The sequence below is a fragment of the Scyliorhinus torazame genome, chromosome 1, assembly GCF_047496885.1.
Source record: "Scyliorhinus torazame isolate Kashiwa2021f chromosome 1, sScyTor2.1, whole genome shotgun sequence".
Lineage (NCBI taxonomy): Eukaryota > Metazoa > Chordata > Chondrichthyes > Carcharhiniformes > Scyliorhinidae > Scyliorhinus > Scyliorhinus torazame.
In genome coordinates, this window is record NC_092707.1 from 21206850 (window position 1) to 21229132 (window position 22283).

Here is a 22283-nt window from a genome sequence, read left to right on the forward strand (position 1 = left end):
CTTTTCCCAATTTAGCACTCTTTCTTTAGGACCACTCTCGCCTTTGTCCATGAGTATTCTAAAACTTACGGAATTGTGATCGCTATTCCCAAAGTAATCACCGACTGAAACTTCAACCACCTGGCCAGGATCATTCCCCAATACCAGGTCCAGTATGGCCCCTTCCCGAGTTGGACTATTTACATACTGCTCAAAAAAACTCTCCTGGATGCTCCTTACAAATTCTGCTCCATCTACGCCTCCAACACTACATGAGTCCCATTCAATGTTGGGGAAGTTAAAATCTCCCATCACGACCACCCTATTGCTCCTACATTTTTCTATAGTCTGTCTACATATTTGTACCTTTACTTCACACTTGCTTTTGGGAGGCCTGTAGTAAAGTCCCAACAATGTTAGTGCACCCTTCCTATTTCTTAGCTCTACCCATATTGCCTCAGTGCTCGAATCCTCTATCGTGTCCTCCTTAATCATAGCTGTGATATCATCTCTGACCAGTAATGCAACTCCTCCACCCCTTTTACCTCCCTCTCTATCCCTCCTGAAGCATCTATACCCTGGGATATTTAGTTGCCAGTCTTGCCCTTCCCTCAACCAAGTCTCCGTAATACCAATAACATCATATTCCCAGGTACTAATTCAAGCCCTAAGTTCATCTGCCTTACCTGCTACACTTCTCGCATTGAAACAAATGCACCTCAGACCACCTGTCCCTTTGCGTTTATCATCTCTTCCCTGTCTACTCTTCCCCTTAGTCACAATGAGTTTATTATCTAGTACCTTACTGGCTTTAGTTGCTGCCTCTTTACTGACCTCTAACTTCCTAATCTGGTCCCCATCCCCATGCCACATAGTTTAAAACCTCCCCAACAGTGTTAGCAAAAGCACCCCCAAGAACATTGGTTCCAGTCCTGCCCAGGTGTAGACCATCCGATTTGTAATGGCCCCACCGCCCCCAGAACTGGTTCCAATGTCCCAAAATCTGAACACCTCCCTTCTGCACCATCTCTCAAGCCACGTATTCATTCTGACTATTCTTGAATTTCTACTCTGACTGTCTCGTGGCACTGGTAGCAATACTGAGATTACTACCTTTGAAGTCCTACTTTTTAACTTATCTCCTAACTCCCTAAATTCTGATTGTCGGACCTCATCCTGTTTTTTACCTATATCGTTGGTGCCTATATGCACCACGACAACTGGCTGTTCACCCTCCCCCTTCAGTATGTCCTGCAGCCGATCTGAGACATCCCTGACCCGTTCACCCGGGAGGCAACATACCATTCGGGAGTCTTGTTTTCGACCACAGAAACGCCTGTCCACTCCCCTTACGATTGAATCCCCTATGACATTAGCCCTGCCAGTCTTTTTCCCGCCCTTCTGTGCAGCAGAGCCAGCCATGGTGCCATGAGCCTGGCTACTACTGCCTTCCCCTGGTGAGTCATCTCCCCCAACAGTATCCAAAACGGTATACCTGTATTGGAGGAAGATGACCGCAGGGGACACCTGCACTGCCTTCCTGCTCTTTCTCTGCCTATGGTCACCCATTCCCTGTCTCCCTCACCACCCCTAATCTGCGGTGTGACCAACTCACTGAACGTGCTATCCACGACCTCCTCAGCATCGCGGATGCTCCAAAGTGAGTCCATCCGCAGCTCCAGAGCCGTCATGCGGTCTAACAGGAGCTGCAGCTGGACACACTTCCCGCACATGAAGGAGTCAGGGGCATCGGCTGCGTCCCTGAACTCCCACATTGAGCACGAGGAGCATAACACGGATCTGGGATCTCCTGCCATTTTTACACTTTACCTTAACTGATTACAAATATAATATCAAATAATGAATAAGTGAAAGGAATAAGGATTTTACTTACCAATCACAATACTTACCAACCCACAAAGAGTTAAATTTCTTCCAGCTACTTACCTTCCCGACAGACCCCTGGCCACTGCTCCCGCCAAAAATCTTAAGGCCGCTTCTTCTGCAAGGTACGTTATTAAAGGGTAAACTTACCTTCCCGACAGACCCCTGGCCACTGCTCCCGCCGAAAATCTGAAGCTATAACTTGCGGATAAAAAAATAAGAAAAGAGAGAGCTTACCTGATATTCACTCACCCCCTTAGGTTAGAGGAGGTGGAAGGGTGGGAGACACTACAAGTGTAGTGTCTCGGGTTTAGCAACCGCCCAACTTAAATAGAGGTAAAAATCAAACACTTAAGCACCTACCTGATTCCCAAGCTGCACTCCGGCTCCCTCTCTCTCTCCTGCTCCCGGAAATGAAGGCCGCTGGAACCTGGGGGCAAGTTTAAACACCTACCTGAATCCCAAGCTGCACTCGCTGCGCTCCGGCTCCCTCTCTCTCTCCCGCTCCCGGAAATGAAGGCCGCTGGAACCTGGGGGCAAGTTTAAACACCTAACAGAATCCCAAGCTGCACTCACTTCGCTCAGGCTCCCTCTCTCTCCCCCGCTCCAGGAAATGAAGGCCGCTGGAACCTGGGGGCAAGTTTAAACACCTACCTGAATCCCAAGCTGCACTCGCTGCGCTCCGGTTCCCTCTCTCTCTCCCTCTCCCGAAAATGAAGGCTGCTGGCACCTGGGGGCAAGTTTAAACACCTACCTGAATGTACATAGATCCTACCATGTACATAGATCCCTGAAAGTTTCCACCCAGTTTGAGAGAGTTGTTAAGAAGGCGTACGGTGTGTTAGCTTTTATTGGTAGAGGGATTGAGTTTCGGAGCCATGAGGTCATGTTGTCGCTGCACAAAACTCTGGTGCGGCTGCACTTGGAGTATTGCGTGCAGTTCTGGTCGCCGCATTATAGAAAGGATGTGGAAGCATTGGAAAGGGTGCAGAGGAGATTTACCAGAATGTTGCCTGGTATGGAGGGAAGATCTTATGAGGGAAGGCTGAGGGACTTGAGGCTGTTTTCGTTAGAGAGAAGAAGGTTAAGAGGTGACTTAATTGAGGCATACAATACGATCAGAGGATTAGTTAGGGTGGACAATGAGAGCCTTTTTCCTCGGATGGTGATGTCTGGCACGAGGGGACATAGCTTTAAATTGAGGGGAGGTAGATATAAGACAGATGTCAGAGGTAGGTTCTTTACTCAGAGTGTAGTAAGGGCATGGAATGCCCTGCCTGCAACAGTAGTGGACTCGCCAACACTAAGGGCATTCAAATGGTCATTGGATAGACATATGGATGATAAGGGAATAGTGTAGATCGGCTTTAGAGTGATTTCACAGGTCGGCGCAACATCGAGGGCTGAAGGGCCTGTACTGCGCTGTAATGTTCTATGTTCTATTTCCTTTGACCACATTTATGGCAACCTTGCGGCTGACACTTGTAGCCCTCCGGAGAGGCTTCCCTGGTACCTCTAGGTTTATCCAGCTATCTTTTGACGTGCCCGAATGCCCTGGCTGCACGCAGAGTTGGTGGTGGGTGAGGCACGTGGGAGCCTTCGCTGGGATTTCTGGCTTTCTTATTTGCGTGTGTGTGTGTCCCCCGCAGCCGGAGAACACACCTGTCGATCATCCCTTGGAGTTCTTGGGTCTCTTTCTCGCCGATCTCCGAGGATGGTGCTAAATCTATCACCCTTTTAAGATCTAGAGTGGGTTCTGCCAAAAATTTATTTTGTACTGTGACATTATTGATCCCCCCACGCTACCTGGTCATGTAGCATTTCGGTCAGGGTTGGGCCAAACTCGCAATATTCAGCCAGCTTCCTTAATCTCGCCAGGAATTCTGTCATGGGTTTCCCAAAGGTTCTCCCAGCCATACTGAATGGACAAAGCTGGAGGATTACGGATACCTTTGGGTCGTAATGGTTCTTTCCTAGATCCACAAACTCCTCAAACGTTTTAGTATCAGGGGCTGCAGGATAAGTTAAACACTTAACAATGTTGAACATCGGGGCCCCACATGTTGTCAAGAGCATTACTTTGTGTCTGTCATCCCCTTCTATGCCATTGAAGTGGAAGAGGTCGCACATGCGCTCGGCATACAGGGGCCGGTCCTCCACATCTGCATCATAAGGCTCGAGCCTCCCAAACAAGGGCATTTCCAGTTTTCCATTTTGCTTTGTTTCTGACTGGAGTTGTCATCGGGGAGTTTTGAAAAGGCTGCTCAGAATCCCGTGTCTGGTCCTCGTCGCCAATGTGATAATTCGGAGGGGCAGAGAGAACGGCCAGACTGGTTTATTTTAAACTGAAAATAAAGCAGCTACCGCGACGCACAAAAGTAACGTCCCGGCCCAGGACTATCGGGAACTGCCGGCCCAGGACTAGGAGCTACATTTAAAGGTCCCACTAACATGGGAACTTGTATTCTATGAAGTCCATGGGGAGATCAAACAACGATCCCCGTGGTCCTCGTGAGGGATAATGGAGGCTAGTGCTATATCTGAGCCCTAGGGCAGGAGAAGGCACAGAGAAGACAGGCTTGAGGGGAATGCACCAAAACTTTAAGTTTATTTTATTTATTCACAAAATGTGCTTGTTGCTGGTAAGACCAGCATTTATTGCCCCTTCCTAATTGCCATTGATAAGGTGATGGTGATTGGCCTCCCTGAACCACATGGATTATAGCTTTTCATAGCTGTTTTGATACAATTGAGTGACTTGCTGGGCCATCACGGTAGCACAGTGGTTAGCACTGTTGCTTCACAGGGCCAGGGTCCCAGGTTCGATTCCCGGCTTGGGTCACTGTCTGTGCGGAGTCTGCTCGTTCTCCCGTGTCTGCGTGGGTTTCCTCCGGGTGCTCCCACAGTCCAAAGATGTGCGGGTGAGGTGGATTGGCCATGCTAAATTTCCCTTAGTGTCCAAAAAGGTTGGACAGGTTTCTAGGGATAGGGTGGAGGTGTGGGCTTAGGTAGGGTGCTCTTTATAAGGGCCGGTGCAGGCTCGATGGGCTGAATGGCCTCCTTCTGCACTGCAAATTCTATGATTCTATGATCAGTAGTCCAGGATTTTGGCTTTCTGGTCCTGTTATATAACTACTGTGCTACTGTGTTACTGATCGAGGTGTTAAGATTCAGAACAGAGGTAAAAAAAAACAACATAAGTGTACTTTACCTGAATGCCCGTAGTATTCGGAATAAGGTAAATGAGTTGATGGCGCAAATCATCGTGAATGACTATGATTTAGTGGCCATTACTGAAACATGGTTAAAGGATGGTCATGACTGGGAGTTAAATATCCGAGGGTATCAAACTATTCGGAAGGACAGAGTGGATGGTAGGGGAGGTGGTGTAGCTCTGTTAATTAAGGATGACATCCGAGCAATAGTAAGGGATGACATCGGTGCTATGGAGGATAAGGTTGAATCCATTTGGGTGGAAATCAGGAATAGTAAGGCGAAAAAGTCACTGATAGGAGTAGTCTATAGGCCACCAAATAGTAACATTATGGTGGGGCAGGCAATAAACAAAGAAATAACTATGCATGTAGAAATGGTACAGCTGTTATCATGGGGGATTTTAATCTACATGTTGATTGGTTTAACCAGGTCGGTCAAGGCAGCCTTGAGGAGGAGTTTATAGAATGTATCCGCGATAGTTTCCTAGAACAGTATGTAATGGAATCTACGAGGGAACAAGCGGTCCTAGATCTGGTCCTGTGTAATGAGACAGGATTGATTCAGGATCTCATAGTTAGGGATCCTCTCGGAAGGAGCGATCACAATATGGTGGAATTTAAAATACAGATGGAGGGTGAGAAGGTAAAATCAAACACTAGTGTTTTGTGCTTAAACAAAGGAGATTACAATGGGATGAGAGAAGAACTAGCTAAGGTAGACTGGGAGCAAAGACTTTATGGTGAAACTGTTGAGGAATAGTGGAGAACCTTCCAAGCGATTTTTCACAGTGCTCAGCAAAGGTTTATACCAACAAAAAGGAAGCACGGTAGAAGGAGGGAATATCAACCGTGGATATCTAAGGAAATAAGGGAGAGTATCAAATTGAAGGAAAAAGCATAAAAGTAGCAAAGATTAGTGGGAGACTAGAGGACTGGGAAATCTTTAGGGGGCAACAGAAAGCTACTAAAAAGCTATAAAGAAGAGTAAGATAGATTATGAGAGTAAACTTGCTCAGAATATAAAAACAGATAGTAAAAGTTTCTACAAATATATAAAACAAAAAAGAGTGGCTAAAGTAAATATTGGTCCTTTAGAGGATGAGAAGGGAGATTTAATAATGGGGGATGAGGAAATGGCTGAGGAACTGAACAGGTTTTTTGGGTCGGTCTTCACAGTGGAAGACACAAATAACATGCCAGTGACTGATGGAAATGAGGCGATGACAGGTGAGGACCTTGAGAGGATTGTTATCAATAAGGAGGTAGTGATGGGCAAGCTAATGGGGCTAAAGGTAGACAAGTCTCCTGGCCCTTTTGGAATGCATCCCAGAGTGCTAAAAGAGATGGCTAGGGAAATTGCAAATACACTAGTGATAATTTACCAAAATTCACTAGGCCCTGGGGTGGTCCCGGCGGATTGGAAATTAGCAAACGTGACACCACTGATTAAAGGCAGAAAGCGGGTAATTATAGGCCAGTGAGCTTAACTTCGGTCGTAGGGAAGATGCTGGAATCTATCATCAAGGAAGAAATAGCGAGGCATCTGGATGGAAATTGTCCCATTGGGCAGACACAGCATGGGTTCATAAAGGGCAGGTCGTGCCTAACTAATTTAGTGGAATTTTTTGAGGACATTACCAGTGCGGTAGATAACGGGGAGCCAATGGATGTGGTATATCTGGATTTCCAGAAAGCCTTTGACAAGGTGCCACACAAAAGGTTGCTGCATAAGATAAAGATGCATGGCATTAAGGGTAAAGTAGTAGCATGGATAGAGGATTGGTTAATTAATAGAAAGCAAAGAGTGGGGATTAATGGGTGTTTTTCTGGTTGGCAATCAGTAGCTAGTGGTGTCCCTCAGGGATCAGTGTTGGGCCCACAATTGTTCACAATTTCCATAGATGATTTGGAGTTGGGGACCAAGGGCAATGTGTCCAAGTTTGCAGACAACACTAAGATGAGTAGTAAAGCAAAAAGTGCAGAGGATACTGGAAGTCTGCAGAGGGATTTGGATAGGCTAAGTGAATGGGCTAGGGTCTGCCAGATGGAATACAATGTTGACAAATGTGAGGTTATCCATTTTGGTAGGAATAACAGCAAAAGGGATTATTATTTGAATGATAAAATATTAAAACATGCTGCTGTGCAGAGAGACCTGGGTGTGCTAGTGCATGAGTCGCAAAAAGTTGGTTTACAGGTGCAACAGGTGATTAAGAAGGCAAATGGAATTTTGTCCTTCATTGCTAGAGGGATGGAGTTTAAGACTAGGGAGGCTATGCTGCAATTGTATAAGGTGTTAGTGAGGCCACACCTGGAGTATTGTGTTCAGTTTTGGTCTCCTTACTTGAGAAAGGATGTACTGGCACTGGAGGGTGTGCAGAGGAGATTCGCTAGGTTAATCCCAGAGCTGAAGGGGTTGGATTACGAGGAGAGGTTAAGTAGACTGGGACTGTACTCGTTGGAATTTCGAAGGATGAGGGGGGATCTTATAGAAACATATAAAATTATGAAGGGAATAGATAGGATAGATGCAGGCAGGTTGTTTCCACTGGCGGGTGAAAGCAGAACTAGGGAGCATAGCCTCAAAATAAGGGGAAGTAGATTTAAGACTGAGTTTCGGAGGAACTTCTTCACCCAAAGGGTTGTGAATCTCTGGAATTCTTTGCCCAGTGAAGCAGTAGAGGCTCCTTCATTAAATGTTTTTAAGATAAAGATAGATAGTTTTTTGAAGAATAAAGGGATTAAGGGTTATAGTGTTCGGGCCGGAAAGTGGAGCTGAGTCCACAAAAGATCAGCCATGATCTCATTGAATGGTGGAGCAGGCTCGAGGGGCCAGGTGGCCTACTCCTGCTCCTAGTTCTTATGTTCTTATATATGACAATATGGCATGAAGTGATTTATATATTGGGCTTGCAATGTTTATTTTCTGGTGGCTTTTACTTGTCATAGATTATCATAGAATTTACAGTGCCGAAGGAGGCCATTCGGCCCATCGCGTCTGCACCGGCTCTTGGAAAGAGCACCGTACCGAAGGTCAACACTTCCACCCTATCCCCATAACCCAGTAACCCCACCCAACATTAAGGGCAATTTTGGACACTAAGGGCAATTTATCACGGCCAATCCACCTAACCTGCACATCTTTGGACTGTGGGAGGAAACCGGAGCACCCGGAGGAAACCCACACACACACGGGGAGGATGTGCAGACTCCGCACAGACAGTGACCCAAGCCGGAATCGAACCTGGGACCCTGGTGCTGTGAAGCAATTGTGCTATCCACAATGCTACCGTGCTGCCCACAAATATCTGTGCCCACAATCAAATATTGTGTATTTATTTAAAAATCATTTAGAGTACCCAATTAATTTTTTCCAATTAAAGTCAATTTAGCGTGGCCAATCTACCTACCTTCCTTGTATATTTATGACCATGTTCACTGTGATGGTGAGTGACAGATGGAAGATAGGGTGTGGAAGGTGAATGGACATTTTGGTTCCTGTTCACAGTTTTTCACAGGCAATCCGGTCAGAAAGAGGCTGACTCCTCCTATTGTCTCCCTCCTCCAGGCGCTCCTGGCTGAATAGTGGGTGGCAAGACCTGTTCATCCCTTACCCGCAAATCTTGACAGCTGCTCCGCAGAGGACTCTCGGGGTCCAGCGAGTGGAACAGTCGTTTCAGCACACTGATGGTCTGTCTGCTCAATCAAATTATGGTTAGGATTACAGATGGGATGTATTCATTGGAGTTCAGAAGAGTTTTATTTTTACTTGTTCATGAGACGCGGGCATCGCAGGCTGTGCCAACATTTGTTGCCCATCCCTAATTGCCCTTGAGGGGGCAGTTAAACGTCAGCCACATTGCTGTGGGTTTGGAGACACAAGGACGGCAAATTTACTTCCCATTAGTGAACCAGATGGGTTTTTACGACAATCGATAATGGTTTCCATGGTCATCATTAGACTTAATTCCAGATTTATTGAATTCAAATTTCACCATCTGCAGTAGCGGGATTTGAACCCTGGTCCCCAGAGCAGTACCCTGAGTCGCTGGTTTACTAGTCCAGTGACAGTACCACTATGCCACCGTCTCCCTCAATGAGGAAATCTCATAGAAACCTACAAGTTTCTAACAGATTTAGACAGGGTAGATTCAGAAAGAATGTGCGCGATGGTGGGGGAGTCCAGAACTGGCGGTCATCGTTTGAGGATAAGGGGTAAACCTTTTAGGCCTGAGGCGAGGAGAATTTTCTTCACCCATAGACCATAGAATTTACAGTGCAGAAGGAGGCCATTCGGCCCATCTAGTCTGCCCCGGCCCTTGGTAAGAGCACCCTCCACCCTATCCCCATAACCCAGTAACTCCACCTAACCTTTTTGGAAACTGAGGGCAATTTAGCATCGCCAATCCACCTAACCTGTACATCTTTGGACTGTGGGAGGAAACCGGAGCACCCGGAGGAAACCCACGCACACACGGGGAGGAAGTGCAGACTCCACAGAGTCACCCGAGGCCGGAATTTCTTAACCAGAGAGTGGTGAATCTGTGGAATTCGCTACCACAGAAAGTAGCTGAGGACAAAACATTGTATAATTTCAAGACGGAATTAGATACAGCTCTTGGGGCTGAAGGGATCGAGGGATATGGGGGGAAGGCGGGATCAGGGTATTGAACTTGATGATCAGCCATGATCATAATGAATGGCGGAGCGGGCTCGAAGGGCCGAATTGCCTCCTCCTGCTTCTATTTTCGAGGTTTCTATGTGTGACAACATGTATGAACACCATGCAGGGAGGGTGCAGTGGAGTCATCAGCCGTAAGGTCGGCTATGTTGTCTAGTAATCGTGCTTTGGTAATGCAAATGAAGTTGGCACAGAGAACAACTGCAGAATGAAGGTGTACTGTTTCTTGCATACTATACAGACAATGCATACCGTACATAGGGAAGGAAGGAGAGACTGCAGAATATAATGTTACAGTTACAGCAAGGTGTAGAGAAAAGGTCAACTTAATACGAGGTAGGTCCATTCAAAAGTCTGATGACAGTAGGGAAGAAGCTGTTCTTGAGTCGGTTGGTACGTGATCTCGAACTTTGGTATCTTTTTCCTGACGGAAGAAGGTGGAAGAGACTATGTCCGGGGTGCGTGGGGTCCTTAATTATGCTGGCTGCCTTTCTGAGGCAGCGGGAATTATAGATAGAATCAATGGATGGGAGGCTGGTTTGCGTGATGGACTGGGCTACATTCACGACCTTTTGTAGTTTCCTGCGGTCTTGGGCAGAGCAGGATCCATACCAAGCTGTGATACAACCAGAAAGAATGCTTTCTATGGAGCATCTGTAAAGGTTGGTGAGAGTCGACGCAGACATGCCAAATTTCCTTAGTCTTCTGAGAAAGTAGAGTCGTTGGTGGGCTTTCTTAACTATAATGTCGGCATGGGGGGACCAAGACAGGCTGTTGGTGATCTGGACACCTAAAAACGTGAAGCTCTGAACCCTTTCTACTTCGTTCCCATTGATGTAGACAGGGGCATGTACTCCAATACGCTTCCTGAAGTCGATGGTAATCTCCTTCGTTTTGTTGACATTGAGGGAGAGATTATTGTCATCGCACCAGTTCACCAGATTCTCTATCTCATTCCTGTACTCTGTCTCGTCATTGTTTGAAATCTGACCCACTACGGTGGTATCATCAGCAAATTAGCAAACAAACACATTGAGGGAATAGATTGGTGCAATGCAATGCGATGCCTGCTAATCAAAGTTCCATTGGTATGGGAACCATAACCATAAGATTAGACCTACTTTGGTCAAGGCGGGTGGCGGGGGTGGGGGGGGGGGGGGGGGTGGGGGGGGGGGGGTGGGGGGGGGGGGAGGGGGGGGGATTTCGGGGAGGGGGTTAGGGGAGTTGGGTGGGTCAGCAATCACTTCATTTAAAGCATTCTGATAATCTGGAAACCCCCCCTCGGTAAGGGTATTAATATCTTCCAGAAAAAAGGCAAGGATAAGGAATTAACATACAGATCCAGTTGATTGGCAGAACAGCTTAGGGGGTTGTATCATCTACTCCTCTTCCCATTTATCCGTGATTGCGTAGCCCTTAAGAAGCCCGGGTGATGTTGAACATTGCGGGTGCACAGGCATCTCCACTGTCCAGGAGTTGCGAAGGGAGCATGTGAGGAATCAATGATGTACTTATGCGCCCGTTCCCAAAGGTAAGGACGAACACATCAAGACAGAATCCTGGCAGTAATAGGGACAATCTCAAATTCGAGACTCACTAATGTGGCCAAAATATGAACTCTTCCCCAGGGCCCTGGACTGCCAGGGTCACATAATCACGCATTTTTAGGGGCCGCATAGAAATGGTTGGCACCAACTGTTCTAACATAGGAGCATAGGAATTAGGAGCAGAAGTAGGCAATTCAGCCCTTCGATCCCGCTCCGCCATTCAATCAGATCATGGCCGATCTCTTCCTGGTCACAAATCCACCTCCCTGCACATTCCCCATATCCCTTTAACCTGTTTTTTCCAATCAAAAATATATCCATCTCCTTCTTGAAACCATTTAATGACCCAGATTCCACTGCACTATGGGGCAGCGAGTTCCACAAATTCACCAGAAGTAGTTCCTCCTCATCTCAGTTCTAAATCTATCGCCTCTCAACCTATATCTGTGACCCCACATTCTAGATTGCCCCACAAGAGGAAATATTTGGTCTATGTTGACTTCATCAATCCCTTTTAGCATTTTATATACCTCCATCAGATCCCCTCTCTTCCTTCTAAACTCCAGTGAGCATAAGCCCAAACTGTTTAATTTCTCCTCATACGTCAACCCTGCGATGCCCGGAATCAACCTGGTGAACCTCCTCTGAATTGCTTCCAATGCCACTGCATCCTCCATCGAATAAGGAGACCAAAACTGGACACAATACTCCAGACGTGGTCTCACCAACACCCTATACAATTGCAACAACACTCCTCGACTTTTATACTTCAGCAATAAGTGCTAACATTCCAATTACCTTGTTCTGAGAACCATTTACTCCAATTTAAGCGTTGCGATTGTTATTGTTGACACTGATGAAGCCTTTTTCTGTGCACAGAACTCCAGGAGAGAAAAGGGACCCTTTCATAAAGATGACACCTGTAAAATCATCTGCAGAACTTACATGCGTCCCCACCCAGACGACGTGAAGGAGCAGAACATGAAAATTGCCAACTCACTCTTTGCGGCCACATTCTCGCTCTTTATGAGAAAAATCAGAAAACAAGAGTCACTCTCAGAAAAAATAGGAATTGCTCTGTGTGGCCCGCGACAGTGTTTTGAAGAGTGCAGTTCTGAGGACAAGATGGAAATTGTTCAGTTCGAAAGCCCCGAGCCCACCGCTCAGAGCAGGAGGAGCACCGCTAGATCTGGCTCGGTCTTTCCGAAACTGTGCTCGGATCATAGTTCAAAATGGAGCAGTGGCAGCCAGCAATCTTCAGTCTGTTTTAAGCATTGTGCAGATGCCAGTACAAATGTCCGATCGAGAGCAAGATTCACTGTTCTTCCAAAATTATGATTTTGGCTACATATTTAAACATCGAGTACCGAATTCCTCTCTCTCTCTCCCTTACTAAAAATAGACAAATTGTGCCACAGTGTAATGTGAAAATGTTCTTTTGAGCTTCGAGAGAGTGATAGGAAAACACGGAGAGTGGGGGAGGAAGAAAGGAAAACTGTTCATGTATTTTATTATTTTGGTGAATAATAATAGTGTGTTCCTTTCTTTTATTTTGATAACTGTTATTTAACTTTTTGGCCTTAATTGTCACAGCCTAGCATCTTGAGTGAAGCAGTCTGGGAGGAAAAGTGGTCATGCAGATGCATTCATTTTGCCAGATGTCCCAGTGTTGGCAGTGCCCATTGTGAGGGACTCTTAAAAGACAAACAATTCCCAATTGGTCTGTGAAAGGACGCCTTTGGGATGTTGAAAACGGATTAATTACACGAAAACCGCCTGGGTCTGACCCCTCTGTGAGATGGGACGGTTACACCTTTTGGTTAAACAGGTTGATTAACAGCTTTGAGAGCATGTCTGTTCGGCATGTCCAAAGCAGGTAACTCAAGTTATTCCAGCTGGCAATTTAAAAATAGCATTCCTCCTCCCTTTCCTCCTTCCCTTCCGTCAGCTCCAGTTCAATTCCTGTTCTGGACGGGCTCCCGGAGTGTCAGAGTCGATTTTTATCTCGACCAATGGCTTCAGTAATTCTACCATTAGAACGATTAAATGAAAACTTTATTGAAAAGAAGCTTCAGCTGGTGCCTTCTTGTTTCTTCCCCTTCTTCCCCCCCCCCCCTCCTCCCCCCCAACATCCCCCCCAGCCCCTCTGTAGCCAATCTTTTTATCCGCTGGCAAAAGTGTCTCAAGTAATTTCTGTGATCCCTTTCTTTCCTGTAATTGGTAATGTAATTCCTAGCACTTCTATCTTTCTGACTTGCTTTTTACCTACAGTTCTAACCCTAATAAAAAGAAAATTTCTGTTTTTAACAATTGAGGCCGACATCAAGTCACATCAAGTTCATTTGAAATTCCTTGCAGGGCTAGTGGAAAATTAAAATTCAGGGTAATCCAGGAAGAATGTGATGTGGATAAGAAACTGATTTCAAAAGAATAGACAGTCAACAGGCCTGGGAGAGTATGGAAGTGGTCAGTGCTTCCACTTCTGTTTCTTATCAAGCTAAAATGAGCAAGTTTACAAAACTAGTTGCAAGCTAATTACCTTTGCAGATGACGTGAGAATACAGTACATTTAAGGTTCTGCAGAAGTGCATGGATCCATTTGTGTCTTTTGTACCATGCTGAATTATTTTAGCTCCCGTTTTTCTGATTGTTTTAGCAAACAAAACTCCCTATGTCTCGAAAAATGCACCTACCCTGACTGTGTGATCTGGTAAGCTCTCTGCAATGTTCCTGAGACAACCATGTTGTAAAACCTGTCTCTTAATTATTTTATGATGTGGAGATGCCGGCGTTGGACTGGGGTGGGCACAGTAAGAAAGAAGTCTTACAACACCAGGTTAAAGTCCAACAGGTTTATTTGGAATCACTAGCTTTCGGAGCGCAGCTCCTTCCTCAGGTGAGTGAAGAGGTAGGTTACACAAACACAGCATATATAGACAAAACTAATGATGCAAGATGATACTTTGAATGCGGGTCTTTGTAGGTAATTAAGTCTTTACAGGTCCAGACTGCGACTGGAGAGAGGGATATTCACAGGTTAAAGAGGTGTGAATAGTCTCAAGCCAGGACAGTTGGTAGGATTTCACAAGCCCAGGCCAGATGGTGGGGGGTTAAATGTAGTTAAATGTAATGAGAAATGAATCCAAGATCCCGGTTGAGGCCGTACTCATGAGTGCGGAACGTGGCTATCAGTTTCTGCTCGGCGATTCTGCGTTGTCATACACCCTGAAGGCCGCCTTGGAGAACGCTTGCCCGAAGATCAGAGGCTGAATGCCCTTGACTGCTAAAGTGCTCCCCGACTGAAAGGGAACATTCCTGCCTGGTGATTGTCATGCGATGTCCGTTCATTCGTTGCCGCAGCGGCTGCATGGTCTCGCCAATGTACCACGCTTCGGGACATCCTTTCCTGCAGCGTATAAGGTAGGCAACATTGGCCGAGTTGCACAAGTATGTACCGCGAACCTGGTGGGTGGTGTTCTCACGTGTAATGGTGGTATCCATGTTGATGATCTGGCACGTCTTGCAGTGGTTGCTATGGCAGGATTGTGTGGTGTCGCGGTCGTTATTCTTCTGAAGGCTGTGTAGTTTGCTGCAAAAAATGGTCTATTTCAGGTTGCGTCGTGATTTGAAGGCAAGTAGTGGGGGTGTGGGAATGACCTTGGCAAGATGGTTGTCTTCATCGATGACGTGTTGAAGGCTCCGAAGAAGAAGTCATAGTTTCTCCACTCCGGGGAAGTACTGGATGACGAAGGGTACTCTTTTAAAAAATAAATTTAGAGTACCCAATTCATGTTTTCCAATTAAGGGGCAATTTAGCGTGGCCAATCCACCTACCCTGCACAACTTTGGGTTGTGGGGGTGAAACCCACGCAAACACGGGGAAAATGTGCAAACTACACATGGACAGTGACCCAGAGCCGAGATCGAACCTGAGACCTCAGCGCCGTGAGGCAACAATGCTAACCACTGCGCCACCATGCTGCCCTCGACGCAGGGTAGTCTGGCGGTTGTGACCGTGTTTGTCTTCTGAGGAGGTCGGTGCGGTTTTTTGCAGTAACACGTTGGATCTGTCGATCGATGAGTCGAGCGCCATATCCAGTTCTTAGGAGGGCATCTTTCAGCGTCTGTAGATGTCTGTTACGTTCCTCCTCGTTTGAGCAGATCCTGTGTATATGGAGAGCTTGTCCATAGGGGATGGCTTCTTTAATGTGTTTAGGGTGGAAGCTGGAGAAGTGGAGCATCGTGAGGTTATCTGTGGGCTTGATGTAAAGTGAAGTGCTGAGGAGACCGTCCTTGATGGAAATGCGTGTGTCCAAGAATGCAACCGATTCTGAAGAGTAGTCCATGGTGAGTCTGATCGTTGGATGGAACTTATTAATGTCATCGTGTAGTCGTTTCAGTGATTCTTCGCTGTGGGTCCAAAGGAAAAAAATGTCATCGATGTATCTGGTGTATAGCGTCGGTTGACGCAAATTATTTTAGTTATCGGTCTCATTCTTTGTTTTTGTAGGAACTCTCTTGCTCTTCTGCATCATGCCTTCTTTTAACTTAAAAAGTATTTTGCAGATTTATTTAACAAAAATTGACCAAGTAAATAAATACCAATCATGCAACTGTTAAATACTTAAAGCAGAAACTCTTCTACTTAACTCCCAAATTGAGGAAATATTACGGTCACCAAGATAAGAAAGAACTTGAATTTATATTGCACTCTATCATATCCTTGTAACATCCCAAAGTGTTTTACAATCAGTGTTTTACATTTGAGAGTCAATCTCTGTCGTTGATATGCAAAATAACCCAATCGTGTGTAGCAAGGTTCCACATATGCAAATGAATTCATCATGTTTTGTTCTGTGTTTTTGTTAGCATTGGATGAGAAAGAATGTTGGTCAGGGCACAGAGATAACCTATTGTCCTTCTCCAAATAGTATGTGCAATTGTTTATATCCAAATGATGGAGATGACATCCAAAAGGTATTGCCTCCAACAGTACTCTATGAGGAGGTGGTGGCATAGTGGTATTGTCACTGGACCTGTAATCTAGCGACCCAGAGTACTCTGGGGTCCCAGGTTCAAATCCCACCACTGACTCTTATCTAGGGCAATGAGGGATGGGCAATAAATGCTGGCACTGCCTGTGATGCCAATGTGTCCAATGAATAAAAAAAATATATCACTTAGTACTGCATCCAAATGTTAGCCTTAATTATGTCCTCAAGTCAATAAGTACTTTATATTACACAATATTCTGTGTTTCTTACTATAATAATAATCTTTATTAGTGTCACAAGTAGGCTTACACTGTAATGAAGTTACTGTGAAAAGCCTGTTCGGGTACACGGAGGGAGAATTCAGAATGTCCAATTCACCGAATAAGCACGTCTTTCGGGACATTACTAATGAAGCCCGTTACTAATCAAAACTTTTCTTGGAGGTGCCAAACTGAATTTTGTTCATGCCCTCAGAGTATATAGTATATATAGTATATAGCACAAAAATCTGTATATACAGCACAGAAATAAACCATTGAATCTACACAGTCAGTGCTGATTTTCATATTCCACACGAGTTTCAAATTGAGTGGTTCCTTCTCAGCGATTTCTGAATTAATTCCTTCAGAAATGTTCAAACAGTTTCACAGACTCAAATAGAACAGTCCTGGTAAAGAGGTAATGAAATGTTATGGATCTTAAATAATTAGTGGCTCGATATAAAAACAGAGCAAACTGGACCAATCGCGCAGAATTCTTTCAGTTCAAAATTTTCTCAAGTCTGCAACTGACGCACCAAGAAACTTTATATTGGACTAGTCATCAAGAGACCCAGGGGAATGTTCTGGGGACATGGGTTCAAATCCAACCATGGCAGATGGTGACATTTGAATTCAATAAAAATCTGGGATTAAAAGTCTAAAGATGGTCATGATACCATTGTCGATTGTCAAAAACCTCCCATCTGGTTCACTAATGTCCTTTAGGGAAGGAAATCCGCCATCCTTACCTGGTCAGGCTTATATGGGACTCCAGTCCTACAGCAATGTGGATTAAATGTGGCCTAGCAAACCATTCAGTTGTATCAAACTGCTAGAACATTGTGCCTAATTGGGAGAGATGTCCCACAGACCAGTCAGCCAACAGCCAGAATCAAACACAGATAATGTCCCAGACACCACCATCACCATTGCTGGGTATGTCTAGTCCCACCGGCAGGGCAGAGTAAGCAGAGGTGACAATACAATGGTATAGTAATCGAGAGGGAGTTAACCTGGGAGTCGGCAACATTGACTCTGGACCCATGACGTTTCATGGCATCAGGTTCAACATGGTCAAGGAAAGGTCTTATTAATCACCATGTTAACTGCACCCTGCGCCCCCCACCACTCAGCTGATGAATCACCTCCATGTTGAACAACCCTTGGAAGAAGAACCGAGGAAGGCAAAGGCACAGAATGTACTCAGGGTTGGCCTCTTCAATGTCCATCACCAAGAGTGACTCAGCAGTGTTGTGTTTGGCCTTCGATGTCTTGCAAAGGAATCCACCAAACATCTTGACTTGTCCAAATCAGGAATTTTATTGAATCACACGTGGTAAGATAGTGATCTGTTATAGAGCAAGTTATCATGGAGTTTCTTTGTACTCCTCTGGAACTATGCCTAGTACGACTGTTCACCTGTATGTCTTACCACCATCTCCTCCAACCATCCGGTGATGGCCGATGTGCCCCCACTTATATTGGAGCCCCTGGTCACATGACCACTGTCTTGAGACCGCATGGCGTGTCTGCACCGCCACCTACTGGTTGGAGGTCGCACACCATCCATCTGTGATATTGCTTGCAGTCATATCACCACAAGTAGCATGACTGCTGACTGGACTGGTTGAGTGCTGAAGGACATAACTGCTAGTCTGGGTCAGCAGCACGTGGTGAGGGAACCAACAAGAGGCAAAAACATACTTAACCTCATCTTCACCATATGTCTGCCTCAGATTGGTATCAGTAGGAGTGATCATTGAGCAGCTGTTGTGGAGACAACGGCCCATCTCCACATTGAGGATACCCTCCGTCATATTGTGTACTACGACCACCAATTTGAACAGATCTCGCAACTCAAGACTGGGCATCCATGAGGGACTGTGCAGAATTGTAATCAAACACAATCTGTAACCTCATGGCCTGGCATATCCCCTAACTCTAGCATTTCCCTGAAGCCAGGGGATCACTCCTGGTTCCGTGACAAGTACAGGAAGACATGCCAGGAGCAGCACCAAGCATGCCTAAAAATGAGGTGTCAACGTGGTGAAGCTACAGCACAGGATTCCTTGCACACAAAACAGCAGAAGCACCAAGTGATAGACTGAGCTCAGCAATCCCACAACAAATGGATCCGATTCACGCTCTGCATTCCTACCACATCCAGTCATAAATGGAGGTGGACAATTGAACAACTGTTTGGAGGGGGAGGCTCCACAAATACCCCTATCCTCGATGAAGGGTCTGCCCAGCACATCAGAGCAAAAGATATGGCTGAAGCATCTGCAAAGATTTTCAGGCAGAACTGTTGAGTGTATGATCCATCTCGGCCTCCTCTGGAGGTCCCCAGCTACACAAAAGCCAGTTTGATTAATTCCACACAATATCAAGAAACAGCTGAAGGCACTGGATACCGCAAAGGCTCTGGGCCCTGACAATATTCCGGCAATAGTACTGCAGACTTGTGCTCCAGAGCTTTCCGCACCCCTAGCCAAGCTGTTCCAGTACACCTACAACACTGGCATCCACCCGGAAATGTGGAAAATTGCCCAGGTAAGTCTGTACAAAAAAAAAAGCAGGACAAATCCAACCCAGCCAATGGCCGCTTCATCAGTCTATTTTTCAGCAACAGCAAAATGAGGGGAGGAGTCATCAACAGCATTATCAAGCAGAACTTTCTGAGCAATAACCTGCTCACGGATGCTCAGTTTGGGTTTTGCCAAGGTCACTCAGCTCCTGACCTCATTACAGCCTTGGTTCAAACATGGTCGAATCGAAAGAGCTGAATTCCAGAGGTGAGGTGGGAGTGGCTGCCCTGGACGTCAAGGCAGCATTTGATCACGAATGGCATCAAGGGGCCTTAGCTAAACTGGAGTCAATGGAAATCAGGGGAAAACTCTCCGCTGGAGGGAGCCATACCTGGACAAAAGGAAGATGGTTGTGCTTGTTGGAAGTCAATCAGCTCAGCTCCAGGACATCAGGAGTTCCACGTGGTAGTGTCCTAGGTCCAACCATTGTCAGCTGCTTCATCCATGGCCTTCCTCCTATCATAAGGTCAGGAGTGGGGATGCTCGCTGATGATTGTACAATGTTCAGCACCATTCATAACTCCCCAGACAGTGAAGCAGTCCATGTCCAAATGCAACAAGAAACCAGGAAAATATCCAGGCGTCGGCTAACAAGTGGCAAATAATATTTGTGCCACACAAGTGCCAGACAATGGCCATCTACAACAAGATAAGTTCTAACCATCATCCCGTGACATTCAATGGTATTACCATAGCTGAATACCCCACTATTAACATCCTGGGGGTTACCATTGACCAGAAACTGAACTGGACTAGCCATATTAAGGCTGTGGTTACCAGAACAGGTCAAAGGCTAGGTATCATATGGCGGGTAACTCACCTCCTGACTCCCCAACGCCTTTCCACCATCTACATGGCACAAGTCAGGAGGGTGATGGAATACTCTCCACTTGCCTGGATGAGTGCAGCTCCAACAACACTCAAGAAGCTCAACACCACCCAGAACAAAGCAGCCTGCTTGATTGGAACTCCTTCCACAAGCATTCACTCCCTCCAACATCGATGAACAGTGTCAGCACTATGTACCATCTACAAGATGCACTGCAGGAAGTCACCAAAGTCCCTTAGACAGCACCTTCCAAACGCGCAACCACTACCAGATACCTGGGAGCACAACCACCTGGAGATTCCCCTCCAAGTCACTCACCACCCTGACTTGGAAATATATCACCGTTCCTTCGCTGTGGGGTCAAAATCCTGGAATTCCCTCTCTAACAGCACTGTGAGTGTACCTATAGCTCAGGGACTGCAGCGGTTCAAGAAGGCAGCTCGCAACCAATTCTCAAGGGCAACTAGATGGGAAATAAATGCTGGCCTAGCCAGCAATGCCCACAACCCATACAATGAATTGAAAAAAATCATCTCCGTTTCAGGACATCATTGCAGAAGTTCCTCTGGATAATGTCCTCGGCATAACCATCTTCAGTTGCTTCTTCACTGACTTTCCTTCCATCATAAGGTCAATTATGAGGATGTGCGCTAATGACTGCACAATGTTCAGCACCATTCACGACTCCTCAGATGCTAAAGCAGTCCATGTCCAAATGCAGCAAGACCTGGACAATATCCAGGCTTGGGCTGACAAGCGGCAAGAACCATTCGCATCACACAAGTGCCAGAGAGAGAATCTAAACATTGCCCGTTGTCATTCTATGGCATGACCATCACTGAATCCCCCACAATCAACATCCTGGGGGTTACCATTGAGTAGAAACTGAACAGGACGAGACATAAAAACTGGGGATAGAAGCTGGGGTCAGAGGCTCGGAAATTTGCCGTGAGGAATTCACCCCTTGACTCACCAAAGCCTCTCTGCCAGGACAAGCGCAGAAACCTTGAAAACAAAACAAAAAAATCTGCGCGAGTACGAAGTCCTGAGGCCCGTTGTAATTCCTGAACTCCAAACTTCGATTATAACCAATGTTTTATTCCCCCCCTTTTCCTTTTCTTTGGGAGTTCATTACACCTTTTAACCCTTGGAAGAAAGAAGGATTTATTCAGTGAAGGTTCCTTTACGCTGTTCTTACACCTCCTTCACAAGAACTTAACATCAGAAACTAATAGCTAATTTCATACTATACATATTACCTTTTTCATTATCACAAAACCACGCTGCCTCTCACTAATTCGTCCATTTGCTTCCAAATGGGAGTCGATCCTCTCTCTCTCGAAGAATTCTCTCCTGTAATTTCCCTACCACTGAAGTAAAGTTCACCGGCCTGTAGTTCCCTGGATTATCCTTGCTACCCTTCTTAAACAAAGGAACAACATTGGCTATTCTCCAGTCCTCCGGGACATCACCTGAAGACAGTGAGGATCCAAAGATTTCTGTCAAGGCCTCAGCAATTTCCTCTCCAGCCTCCTTCAGTATTCTGGGGTAGATCCCATCAGGCCCTGGGGACTTATCTACCTTAATATTTTTTAAGACGCCCAACACCTCGTCTTTTTGGATCTCAATGTGACCCAGGCTATCTACACACCCTTCTCCAGACTCAACATCTACCAATTCCTTCTCTTTGGTGAATACTGATGCAAAGTATTCATTTAGTACCTCGCCCATTTTCTCTGGCTCCACACATAGATTCCCTTGCCTATCCTTCAGTGGGCCAACCCTTTCCCTGGTGACCCTCTTGCTTTTTATATACATGTAAAAAGCCTTGGGATTTTCCTTAACCCTATTTGCCAATGACTTTTCGTGACCCCTTCTAGCCCTCCTGACTCCTTGCTTAAGTTCCTTCCTACTTTCCTTATATTCCACACAGGCTTCATCTGTTCCCAGCCTTTTAGCCCTGACAAATGCCTTCTTTTTCTTTTTGACGAGGCCTACAATATCTCCCGTTATCCAAGGTTCCTGAAAATTGCCGTATTTATCCTTCTTCCTCACAGGAACATGCCAGTCCTGAATTCCTTTCAACTGACATTTGAAAGCCTCCCACATGTCAGATGTTGATTTGCCCTCAAACATCCACCCCCAATCTAGGTTCTTCAGTTCCCGCCTAATATTGTTATAATTAGCCTCCCCCCAATTTAGCACATTCACCCTAGGACCACTCTTATCCTTGTCCACCAGCACTTTAAAACTTACTGAATTGTTTTCACTGTTCCCGAAATGCTCCCCTACTGAAACTTCTATCA

At 45.9% G+C, this 22283-nt stretch overlaps 1 protein-coding gene across 1 annotated transcript in view; it reads left to right on the forward strand.

The window, feature by feature from the left end:
• LOC140429328 (uncharacterized) overlaps positions 1-13397 on the forward strand; it is a 72118-nt gene extending 58721 nt beyond the window's left edge. Inside the window, exon 5 of the mRNA XM_072516177.1 lies at positions 12186-13397. Within this exon, the coding sequence (XP_072372278.1) occupies positions 12186-12644 (459 nt within the window). The 3' untranslated portion in view covers positions 12645-13397. The remainder of the gene's footprint in view (positions 1-12185) is intronic.
• The last annotated feature ends 8886 nt before the right edge of the window (positions 13398-22283 follow it).